The sequence below is a fragment of the Pygoscelis adeliae genome, unplaced genomic scaffold (genome assembly GCF_000699105.1).
Source record: "Pygoscelis adeliae isolate BGI_AS28 unplaced genomic scaffold, ASM69910v1 Scaffold15, whole genome shotgun sequence".
Lineage (NCBI taxonomy): Eukaryota > Metazoa > Chordata > Aves > Sphenisciformes > Spheniscidae > Pygoscelis > Pygoscelis adeliae.
In genome coordinates this window covers 2,631,161-2,644,382 of record NW_008824988.1, presented here as the reverse complement: position 1 = coordinate 2,644,382, position 13,222 = coordinate 2,631,161, and the positions used below count along the sequence as shown (strand labels likewise).

At 37.1% G+C, this 13,222-nt stretch overlaps 1 protein-coding gene across 1 annotated transcript in view; it reads right to left on the bottom strand.

Moving 5' to 3' along the window:
• AGMO (alkylglycerol monooxygenase) overlaps positions 1-13,222 on the bottom strand; it is a 195,379-nt gene that overhangs the window by 71,617 nt on the left and 110,540 nt on the right. The window contains exons 13-14 of the mRNA XM_009326121.1: positions 9,424-9,506; positions 8,118-8,223 (exon numbers count right to left, since the gene is read on the bottom strand). Coding sequence (XP_009324396.1) covers positions 8,118-8,223; positions 9,424-9,506 — 189 coding nt within the window. The remainder of the gene's footprint in view (positions 1-8,117; positions 8,224-9,423; positions 9,507-13,222) is intronic.

The following is a 13,222-nucleotide window of genomic DNA, read 5'->3' as shown; positions in this document are numbered from 1 at the left end:
TAGAATTTGGCATGCAATTGCCCAGATGTCATGCACTAGTTTTCAGTCTTTGTGGTTATTTCAGGTGCTGCTAGTAGAAAAACAGAGGCTCGACTTTTATTGTGCTTTTCCTTCTTTGCTGTTCATAAGAAGCTTCTGAAAAAATAGACTGCGCAAAAGATTTTTTTTTTTAATTATCAGTTCTAGTAAAATATATTATAGAATATTTTGAGTTAATTTCTGCTTTCCTAAATACAGGTATTGATTTGGCTTTCCAATGGCCTATGTTACAACCCAATTCTGTGGGTCCTACACAGCCATTCTATTCCAGAAATGCTGAGTTTTCACAGCTGCCATGTTCTGCTCACTGTTACGAAAGTGGGAATGGACATTTATGGAAAGAAGAATCTTGTACCTCCATCTCCCTTGAAAGACATATAAATTGGGTAACCCTGGACTGCATGTCTTTTTTACATTTGGATTTTCTCTATTTAAATATTGTGAGACAAAAATATCCAAAATGCTTTAAATACTAGGCTGGTTCTTTGTGGTCACCTTGTATATGCCAAGCCCAGATTTGTTCCACATCAGAAATAGCTAGCTTAATTAAAGTTGTCATCTCCTAAAAGCTAATTCAATCCCTCTGCCTGTCACGTTGAGGACAAAATTCAAACTAAGCCATCTGCCTTCATGGTCTTGGGAACACAGGCACAGCTCTCCTCTCTTTAAGGTTAGGACAATTCCCACCCGCCAACTGCAATAGTTTTAGTGGCAGACTATTTGGTTTTGGAAAGTCTACTAATTTTGCATATCAGTTTGTCCAAATAAACACTTACACGCGGGTGAGCTTGATAGGCTAAAGACAGCTACACCACAGAGCACATACACGCACCGGCTGTGCACCGTGGTGCTGGAAGGCTCCCCGCTCCGGGGTGCTCAGCACAGTTGGAGGACACAGTCTGATGGATGCAGAAGGTATCTTCTGCTTCTCCCCACCATGTGCATGGATGGGAAATCTCAGTAAGTAAGCCAGTGTCTTTCATTCAAGATGCAGCAATCACATCTTACCCTTGCCTTTGACTCTTAGAGATTGCAATGTGCTTTACACTACTCTATACTTTAAATCATGTTGAATGTAAAATGTATAAGAGTGTAAACTGATCAGTAACCACTGGCTCTGTCAAGCATAGGAAACACGAGTCTGTTCCGACTGCCTTTGCATCTTTCTTACAGAATCCAAACGGCGTGGTATCTGTCTGTACGCTTGCCTCTCACTCCGGTGTAAGCCAGTCGTGCTTGTGTTGTGATGCAGAGGTGCCTCTGTGCTTACACAGATGACTAATACTGCAAACAAGGAATTCTCTGAGCACTCCTTCACTGGAAGTGCTTTTTTAAGCTCTTTAAAGGGAGAAAAAAAAAAATTAAAAATTAGCCTACATAGTTTTCCTAACAGTACTACCTCTGCAGAAGAAATCCAGGTATGAAACAAACACATGCATTTGTGCATTAACAAAAAAAATGTCAGTTAATACTCTTGTACTGGAACTGCAATTACACAGACAGAAACATCTACCCATGTGGAGTATCGCAGTTGTCACCAGGGATTAATATCAGTGAAGCAATTCACTGGTATGGAGTTTTCTGTTATTATCCATGTGTTATTATGATGTAGAAAAGAATGCAGATTGATGGGGTTTGTAGCATTACTGGCTTTTAGAAAAATTATGCTTTGACTTACGAACCAAACCAGTCTGCAATGCAAATTAGTAACAACGTATGTGAAATGGCACAGTTTCATTCTTACAAACACCCTCAGACGTGTAATTGAACATTAATAATTTTATTTGGCATGGCTGTTATCTTTAAAATGCAAACATTGCATACAGATACAAGCCAATCACTAACTGCTTTGGGCTAAGAAGGGTCAGAAAATAAACTTTACAGCTATCAATGTGAATGTTGACAGAACAAAATGCAAAATTTCAGGCGGTATAAGTGAATATGTATTTTCTGTCTTCAGAGTACCACCTTCGCTTCATCTTTGACCACATGCTTCTGATTTCTATTAAGTATGACTACCTCCCTGTCTTGTCAGGCAATTAAAGTGACAAAAGTAACAGCAGATGCCTCTTTCATAGTTAAAACTACAGCAAGCAGACCATAGCTTGCATTTTATTACAACCACTCTATACAGCCTAATAATTGCAAGGTAATTGAAAAGATCCTGATTATAAACCACTAGTTTACTTTTTTCAGACAAAATAAATACATAACCCAATTCAGGCTTCGTTTTAATGACACATTAGATGGTTTCCAACTTGTCTTGATTTTTGTTTTATTTTATGATTGTAAATAAACCCTGGAAAATTCCTTCCCCCATTTTACCACCTGAAACTGCAGCTGTTGGCTGACACTATCAAAGCCTCGCAATTCCGAACTCACGTGCAAATCTCATCAAGTGCAGACACTTCTAATTGATTCCAGAAGTTTTTCTTTTGCTAAGATCAGCGGGCAGAAGAAGAATAATGAGCAGCTTTTAAGCAGAGGGGGGAGGGTGTTGAGCTCGGGGAGTGGAGATTTTAAAAGCTCCAGCTTGGCTGCTCTGCCAGAAATGCGAAGCAATTTTACGGTCAATTGGCCAGAGCATCTGGAACTATACATCATAGTCTTTAGTTGATGGTGGTGAAGCCGACTCTCAAACTGGCTAAGTCTAAAATCAGTAATGACTCTGCTGTCACACCTAAGTGGAAACTAACTTAATCTACTGCCAGATTTTACTGTGACTTTTTCTAAGGGACATTATTCCCCTCAGGGCAGTTGTCAAGAATATTAAAAGTCCAGTCCCTGGGATACACTGCATGGTATAGTGGACTTTTCTGAATGAAGCTAACATAGAAAATACAGATTACAACTCGTGTTTGTTTAATTCCATGTGTGTTGACAAGGCTTTTTATCATAAGGCGGTAGAGTTTCCTTGCATCCGCAGCTTCATTTCTAAAATACACTTCAAATACACCAGCCAACCTAGTTAGGGCACAGACACTGCATAAATGCTGAGGCCGTAAATCATAGTAGAGGGCATGGAGCTTTCACCTTAATGGAAACCAAATATGGGATATGCTGCTCTTTGAAATGTGGCACAGATGATCATAACGAGGGACCAAGGAAAAATGCTACAGAGCAGAAAACTATCGTTGATGTGGAAATAAGTTCTTATGAGTAAATGTTTGTTTTAAGTCAGTACTCATAAGTCAGTATTCCAATGCTAGTAAATTACACTGAGAAACAAGTGAGGTAACAGCGAGTCTTTGTACGATGAAAGGAGAAATAAGTAGTGTGGTAATATATCACATTAAGAGGGACTGCTGCGGAACGCAGAATACAGTGCAAATCAGTTCTTTAATAAAGAGATATTATATATTTTATCCAGACAAATTAGCTAACACACTCATAAGAAATACCAGAATTGCATCAAGGATCAGAGAAGCAGTCCACTTGGTACAGAACACTGTCTCCAAAAGTTTTTGGAACAGCTGCATCTACCAAGTTTAGATACCCTGGAGGAGTAAATAAACAATTTGACCACAACGAAGTTCATTTCTGCCTTCATTAGTTAAGGGCTGAATTATACCCTGCAGCACAAGATTTTATATACCTTCCAAAGTTGGTTATATTTCTAATGCACCACATGCCCACATAAAACAGAAAAGAAAACAAGTTATTCCTTTAAAATATCATATGTGTATACAACCTCTTTTTTCCTCTCTTTACCCCAGTGAAAGTTGTCCTAGATTTTTATCCTTCCTACCTGTAAATTAATACATGCCTGGCAACGCTTTCATAGCCAGGCAGCCCAGGAAATTGCAGTGCAGGAGGGGTCTGGGTGAAGAAATTTACTCTCAAATACAATGCCCTAGCTGAAACAAAGGTAAAAGATAAACAAGCACATCAAGACAGACATCTGTATTTCCTCTTCCACCTTCCTCACTCCTAGCCCCTTAGTTTAAGAGTCTTTCTCAGTACTGAGTTGCAGCCACTATGAGAGTTGGTGAAAATATTTAAGACAAGAGTTCCAACAACATGTCAATGGCTCTCATTTCTACTTGCTCCTCATTAGTACTACTGTCAACTAACAGCCAGTGCTTGACCAAAATCAGCTCATGGAATATGCTAGCCGATGCCAAACCAGAGCAGTTGGATGGAAACACTTTGAAGAGGTGCACCATCATCACAGATTTATTTTTACATATCGTGCTTTACTGTCACAAAACTGAAAACACAAGCAATGTTTTCTGCTACCTCCAGGTGGTTAGGAGACTCCAGGCCCAGCCTGACAGAAAATGATTTGGCTTTAGTAATACACATGATCATCACATTACACAGACATGAAGTAATCAGCCTGAAGAAAACTAACTAGTATAGGATGTGGCAGCACAGATCCTCAAGCAGAAACACATTAGCTCCTCAGTTTACTGTCTACAATCAGTCAAATATACAATCTCTGCCCTTACCGTCAAGGTTTTCAGTGACCTCCACCCAGGAAACAATTCTTATAAGATCTAAAAATTTCCTCAAACATCACTTTTTTTTTTTTTCTTCAAAAAAAAGCAGAGCCTGCTTCTTTCACCTAACTATCCATATGGAAATACATACAGCACAAGGAACAGAAAATGCATGCTTTCACGCTCCACAGCAAGTTGCATCAACTCACTTATCTGAAGAAAAATCTTTGGCTGCGTGAGGCTGACCCAATTAGATGGACAGTAAGGGTAAGAGGCTGGAGCCAGAGGGCAGGACTGCTCCTCCTGCTGGAATTGCAATTGTTAGCTGCTTTTTCCACACCCACCAGAACTAATTTAATGGCAAAATGCAAAACATGTTGCCAAACAACACTCCTTGTTTCCTCTGCTCTTCTCTCTCACTGCTCCCCTAGTTTTCTCCATTTCTTCTGCACTTTCCTCCTAGTTTTCAGCCAGAAAGTCTTCCTCCCATGCAGTAGTTCTGATAATTGTCAGACGTTTTTATGAGTCAAATGCAATCATTTGCAGTCTAAATCACCTATTTTTACTCGTTAGAGTACCCTGCAAATAGTACTGTGAGGATATTTACTTCTGAAATCTTATCTACTGGTTCTAAAATATTCATGAGAAATATGAACATATGAAACACAGTCACAGAAAAAATAACATGTATAGACAGGAGCCACACGCTTTTTCACTAATTATTCAACATGATGGTATGGCAAGATCAGTCCTGCATTTATCTGCTGCAATGTGCACTATTAACTTAAGAATGTTGGGACAGAATTATTTATTAAATTCTAGACACACTGAGTAGTGCCATCATGCCTCGTGCAGTTTATTTTGCTTCATCCCTAAGTAAGTGCCCTGAAATGCTTAATTTATAGACCCCAAAAAATAAGTCAACAGAAATTCTTTTACATGATGTCATGCATTCATTCCTATTGTTCATGAACACTGGATTACTAAAGAATTGTTTATTTGGTAACATAAAATGATGAAGATGTAAGGAGTACATTATTTAAGTACAGTACACGTTATGAGTACTGAAAATATGACATTAAAAAGATCAAAGTCAGATAAATCTAGATGTATGTTAAAGATGAAATATGTACAAGGCAAACTGAAAGATTAAATAAATGGTTTAATTTACACCTCTCAAGAATTGTAAGTGGATTTGAAGGAGAAACAGAGCAAAGGAACTTGAAAAGCAAGCAGATAAAAATATTAGACATATGTAGCAGAAATAAGAAAAAAAATGCTTAGGAGATAGACTTATGTTTATGGGCCTCATAAGATTTTTGAAGTTATCTACACTATTATACTAGGAAGGATAGATAACCTGTCGGAATGTTGAAAAGAAACTATTTTTAGGACAAATTTTAGACCTAATTTCTGAGAAAACATGTTATTTATTTATTTATTATGCTTTCTGGTATCTGCTGGTTCAAAATGATCAGGTCAATAATGACCAAAAACATTAATATTTGAAGACTTTTCAACACAAACTGACAAATCGCTGGCATTTTCTCTTTGCTCAGAATTTTTTGCTCATAAATCCCATTATAACAATATTACCACCCATAAGAACATTCCTACCATGAATCCAGAACTTGTATAATGCACTGAGAGCACAAGAGCAAAACCCATGATGGTGGATCATTTATATCAAAATGGGGGACCCTTTGACGTTCATCACAAACATCACAAAAGCTATTAATAACACAAACTTGCTGATTTATGATAAAATGTAAGTCTTTAGTGCTGATCTATTGGCATTATTCAGAAGCATTATCTATTCTAGTCTCACTGGGAGCACCTAGTCTTTCTGTATTTTCAAAGAAAAAAAACCCGTGAGCAAACTCTTCCTGTTTCTTGTTAAAAATGGACTACCTAGTCAGTGCCAAACAAGGGACTAAAAAAAGAGTAACACAGAAATATAATATAAAGGACAAAAAAAAAAACCCCAAACACTAGACAGAAGAAAGGATAGGAAAGTACAGTAGGAAAGAACTAGGGATGGCAAAGAAGTTAATATTTTAATGACAGATACATGTAAAGAAAAGAGTAAGAACCATTTCATTCTATTTTCTTCTTCATGACAGAATAGGAAGCCGTAGAGTTCACGACAAACAACAGAAATCAGAAGTAACAATCTGATAATTTTACTTCTACTTGCTTCTTAGTAGGAGACACTTTTACACACGTACACACACACCTCAGCAAGGCAGGTACATGCAAATTTTTTTAAAATTTAGAGTATATATTTTGACATATAATTCTCCCCAAATTCAGTTAGAATACCCAAGTATCTCAAGTGTGAGAGCTATATCTCAAGTGCTATAGAATTAATTGCCAAATTTTAGAATTCTTTGCTCCAAGCCTATCTATTGTAGTAGGCTACTCAGTAAATAATAAAAACATTTTCCAAATGATATTTAAGCAAGTAAAATCCTTAAAATATCTGTTGAGGTCTGGCAGACTCTTATCAAAGGTATTCAAGAACTGTTTGATTTATACACCAAAGTTTTGACAATATAACAATATGGGGAAAAATCAAAACAATTCTTGATTAGTAGCATTTATCTAGCTTTAAATATTGTCCAACAATTATTGTTTCCTATCCCAGGTAAAAAGACAAAAAACAAAAGACCAAAAAGACCCACAGTAGCATAAGATATTTTTCCATTCTTGATCTCTTGGAAAAGCAGGAGAATCAGCACCACTACCAGAAACCTCCAATTAGGAAACTTGCTATAAATTTTGCAGATGTTTCAAGTCAAAGGAACCATTTTGAACTCCACCAGTAACAGGTCTGAGTCTCGATCCCTGGTGTTTTATTTCATTTTTTCTGGTTTTAAGCCAAAAGGTAACTTTCTGATAACAGCTCTACTAGTCTAGCAAACCGTTCATAAGCTTGCTAATAACTGCCTTTGCGGGTAACCAGCACTAAGAAGCTTGGGAATGTTATTCAGATCAGAATCATATTAATGATTCAGTGTTATTTAATTCAGATCATATCAAAAGAGTTATTATGAAACATCAACTGTATTGGAAAAAAAGAAGTAGATTAAAAAGCAAAAGTCACAAACAGGACAAAAATAAGTCTTAAGAACACAAAAGTGACCATACTTAATCAGACCAAAGGCCCATTTAGTCCAGTATCCTATCTTTGTCAATGGCTAAAAGTCTGTTTTTGAGGTACAGTGTAAGTACAGAACAAAATATTTGATATTTGAGACTCTTCCAGACTCCAAGTGTTTTCAGATTTGCCCTATGAAAGGTGAGTTAATCAATTCAAATTAAGCAACATATTTATGTTATTCCCTTCAAAACATATGGCCACTAATATATTATTTTTGCAAGAACTGGTAAATACACACTTTCCTGAATTTTTTCAATGTAAATTGGCATCTCTGTAGCAAACCCCAATAATTTTCTTACAAGTTAATCATAAAAAGTGAGAAATAAAGAGATAAGAAAAAAACCCAATATTCTACTACAATAGTATAATAAAAAATAAGGAAGAAAAATATAAATTTGTAGTGTTACTGTTTTTTCTAAAAAGATAAAAAATCTAGGGTCATTACCATAGACATTCCAAAATAAATGTCTTACCTCATATGCATAGCCCAAGGAAGAAAACTGACTCCTTAAGTAGCCCAGTTTGTACACACCTACGAAGACCAAGCAGCGGATGATTTCCAAAATTCCTGCTTTGGGCCTAGAAATGGGAAGTAATTTAAATTAACGTCCAATCTTTTCTTCTTTGTTAACTTCAGTGCAAAAGAGAATGTAGAAATAGTCTGTGATGTCCTGCACTTACATCAAGACATCTTTCTTAACCTTATAGTTAAGTTTTTATAGTATACATCTTACATGGACTTATAACACTGAATTTGCTGGGGGTGAGAATACTCACGAACTATATATGAACTCACACAAATGTACATGTATATGTACATTTATACGTATACATAGGACATATGTATATGTCCTTTTTGATCTCAAAAAGGACAACAGCAAAATTCTGAAAACTGCTACATGAGTAGTTCAGAATCTTCTCATCGGTCTATTTCTGTTAATTCTTACTAATTCACATTATTAACTCCCTAAGTTATACACATCTCTGGCATATTGACAGATTTTTACCTATCCTGAAATAAACTATTCAGTCCTTACAAGAGAAAAGTATTCTTTTCGAAAACACAGTGAACAGCAGGTGCAAAGTGGGACTGGCACCTCAATCTCAAATGAAGCTTCTATTCCACATTTCTGTGGGCAGGGCAAAATAGTTCCTCCGTAAGAAACTGCAGCTGCTATTCATTCTTCCGGGTCCATATGGGTCACGGTGCCCATATGGACTACTTCCGTAGTATATATCTCACTGGGCTGGTGTATTCAAGATCCAATTTGATTTGAATCCATACTGATTAAATTTAGTCTTAAGTCTACACCATCCTTCACATGATTTTGAGTCTACTCTGAGCTACACTGTGTGCTTTTCATAAACCATCATCATATCTGACACCTATGGCATGCTACACAGGACTGACACAATATGATTGCAGTCTGAGCTTGAACAGCCTTGGGACAGCCTGCGGGCCTCACTGGCCTGCCAGCATCCCCACAACCAGAGATGTGGACCCAACAAATGCAAGCACAGAGGGTGACGTAAGTAGCCCATCCCGTAACTTTTCTGCAAGGGACAATATAGATATAGCCACTAATTGCTATGGGAACACTCCTAGGTTTAGGTACTGGCTATTCATGTATTATTTTCTAGTCAACGGACAGCAACATATGTGTCCAAGAGTATCTATATTTCTTTATCAATATAATTTCTGACACACTTGAGATTGCCATATAGTGATAAATAATGCATAATGAGAGAAGAAAAATAAAAGCACGTTTTGTATCTTGCCTGTTCTCCATAAGTAGTCCGAAAGAGGTCAGGGACAGAATGATAAAGCCAATTCTCAGAAGAATAGTTCCCTGTGATAACGTCTGTTAAAAAGTAGACAAAGAATTCATTTAGAGTAATTTTCTGAAGAGAAATTGAGTTTTAACAGAACAGTAGCTTCAACTTCCTCACTCAGTGATGTTAGTGTCTGCTTTTAAAGTAATTTGTTACTTTAAATTTTACAACAAAAATATCTGCTCTGGATAGCACACTTATCTGGAGTAACCACCTTTTTAGTTGTTTCCTGAATGCTGTATTTCCAGAATAATGTTTAAGATATTCCCTTCTGCACTATGTGTTTTCCTGAAGTTACTTGACTCCCTTATGCCTTTACCCAAGAGGGAGCAAACTTATTTCTAGATAAAAATCCCAGCAGCCCTGTTCTTTTTCTTCATCTTACGTTACCAGATCTTTACAATTGTCATCTATGAATCCCAATGGATACCAAAAACAATACATTGGCGAGAATAAGAATTCACATGACATGACAACATAACCATATTTAAGAATAAGCAAAATTAATGTTGCCCCTTCATGACAACTCGACACTTGGTTCCCAGTTCAGCAAAACTTTTCAACTCATATCATTAACTTCAATCAGACTTAAAACACTTTTAAACACTAACATGTGTGTTAGTACTTGGATGAATAGCAGGATGAGGATTTATGACCTTAAAATTTACATCGAAATGATATAAACAAAACTCAGGAAAACAGAAATTATTTTCATGGTGAAGTTTGATTTTTTTTCTTTTCATTTATTAAGTATTTTTTGTATTCTACACAGCTGCCTTTGAAAATCAAATATTGAATCAGTTTTCTTGTTCCCTCCCTGACTTCCTTTCAAATATTAGTTTTGAAAAGCCTTTGTTTTTTCATTTAAAAAACAACAAAAAAATCCAAAACGAAAGTAGTGGATCTTGCTGAGTTATAGGAATCCTTTCTGGCTTCAATAGCAGTAAGGTTTATGAACAGCATCTCGCACTTCAAGATTGCAGGCATTGGAAAAATAAAAATCTATGAATGTCTGCCCTGATTTCAATAAATCCCACTTGGTGACATGCCCACCTTCCTTCAGTGGTGGCCCCTACCCCTCGAAGAGATCTAAGCTAAGTATCTGTGAGCGTGGGAGGCCACACGAGGATATTCTCAAGTTTTACAGCTGTGTGAACTTACAGTGCCCATGTTTGCAAAACACATCAAACCACACACTCAGGCTGGGTAGGTTTCTGTTGTTTTACTGAAGAATCACAAGCACCTACTTAGATATCCTTAACAAACAGTTACTGAACAAAGAGAACACAATCTCAGCAATGAGCGAGCTGAACAGCAGCCTCACCAGTTTACAAGCCAGAACACACTTCTCGCAAATGACACCTGTCAAGCCACTCTGTTGCACAGATTTATACCAGGATAGACCAAACTCATTACTGCATTGCTACGTTTCCAATCTGTTCCATCCCTCCTTATGATAAACTTACAAAACCTCGGACTGAGGACTACCACCATCATCTACTTGTATATACTTATACTTGAGAAAGGATATGCTTTACACTTTTCTTACGCTCTTACCCTGGGCATCTGCTATCGGCCACCACAGGAGACAGGATATTGAGCTAGATATTGAACCCGGGGAGGGACTCAGTATAGGAGTTATGTGTTGAGACTCTCGCTTAAGTCAAGAAAGCAAAAAAGGCTCTAGTGGGCTTATAATCCTTTATCAAGGTTTGTATCACTTGGAATACATTTGCAAATTCCACATACAAGTTTTAAAATTTGTCAATAGAAGATCAAATTGAGGGCGCTCTTTTTGAAAAACTCAGTTTCTAGAATCCGAAAATCCAACAGCTATCCTAAGTTTAAAAGGCTTTCCATTGTTAATATGAAGCTATTTATTTTGAAGTGACAAAATTTTTGGACAGAAAAATTAGGCACAGACTCTATTTAAGTTTAATAAAATGCGTAGTTCTTAAGCTGCTCATCTAGTCACAATAAGTTCAACTCCCACTTCAGCTTCCTGTAGAAATTGGGTCATACAAAAATTTAAGAAGTGAGCAAAGAAAAACATGATTTGGCACAGGCATGAGGGAACTCACCCATAAATTTCTTAGAAATGCTTAGATATGTTTTTCAATGATTGTTACTTGTCAAATACAGGAGTTTGCCAAGGAACTAGGACTGGAATTCAAGACTTTCCTCCTTAGAAACTGTCCTCACTTTTAAGTCGGAGAATTACACCTTTTTTTAAACCTAGTCAGGTGGGTGTGATTTTGCTTTGTGTTTCCAGTGCAATGCACTAGCTTCTACAGATTACCTTAAAAATGTTCCCACAGTGGTAGGGCACTATTCTGAGGAAGAAAATGTAAGGTTTTGTATCCCCCTTAGGCAGGAAAGAGAAACGAACATCAAATCCAAATTTCAAGCAAGGCATGTAACTGCTACATTACAATATATGGCTAAAATCACACTTTATGGAAAACAAATGAACCTGCAATGGTTTTGAGAGAACAAATGTTAATATTTGTCTTCGGGAAGGATCCAGCAGTACCTCCTATGAATGAATAAGGATGTCTCCAATTTCCATTTTAAGAGAGCTGCATGATTTCACCCTTTTCTGTCCTACCAGTGCTTCCGAGCTGGCTAGCATTAGACAACCAGTCACCAAGTCCTAGGCACCTGGCTTTCCTTGTGATTCCAGTTTCAGAAAACTGAGGTGCTGATTCATTCTACCTTCATTTAAGTACCTTTACTGAAGTGCCTAAAAAACTGTTATTAACCTAAGCTTTCTCTGTAATCAGTGGAGATGGAGCACTTTCTGAATGATTCTATTTCTTGCCATTAGCTAGACAGCAAGTCTATAGGCTAAATTTGGTCCATAACACTAAAAGTTGGATTTGCATATACACAAAGGCATGGCACGGTAATGTCCGAGTACGGTGTTGCAGCCTTCCACTTCCCAAGTCGTCAGCTTTCTGGAGTGATGAAGGGTGAAGCATAAAGCCTTACTGGGAACCATGAAGATAGAAGGTGTAAGTTACCCTTCACTGTAAATACATGCACCACATTCACATAGAGGAAAAAAATGTGTTCCCTTATTTGTGCTCCTAGTCAAAGACTACCAAGAAATTTGCAGTGAAATACACCATGATGCCATTTGGGAATAACAGCTTTTAGAAAACCAGCCATGTAGCGTAAAGTTTAGCATTATTAGTTTGCTTCCATAACTTTCTCTTTACAACTCCAGTGGTATAGTTACATGCTGCCTTGATTCTTTTATTTACCTTCAAACATGTACCACCCTATGAAGTGGATGCTGGCAGCTGAGGCATCCATTTTCTAGGCATTCCTCTACCAAAATCAACAAAATAGTCAGTGGGTTATATCACTAAACTAAACATCATATATTAAATCTACACACTGCAAGTTGCAGTGTGAAGAGAATGTGCCTTTTACACCTTCTTTAGTGCTAGCATCCTTGTTCCACTTAAACATAATATGCATGGATGTATATATAAAATAAATGAGTATTTATATACTGGAGTATTTGTACAAACAGAGAAGCCTGTGGGACCACAGCAGGTTCCCCAATTACAAGTCAGCCACAACTTTGCAATGTGGTTATTGGCTGCAATCAAACAGAAAAAAATATTTCTGTTGGATTTTGATTTCATTGAAAGCTTCAAAAATATCTTAGAGCCTTAAAAAAAGGCAGGTTTTAGAATTTTGGGAAGAAGTTTACACGGCCGTGTAATCAACAGAT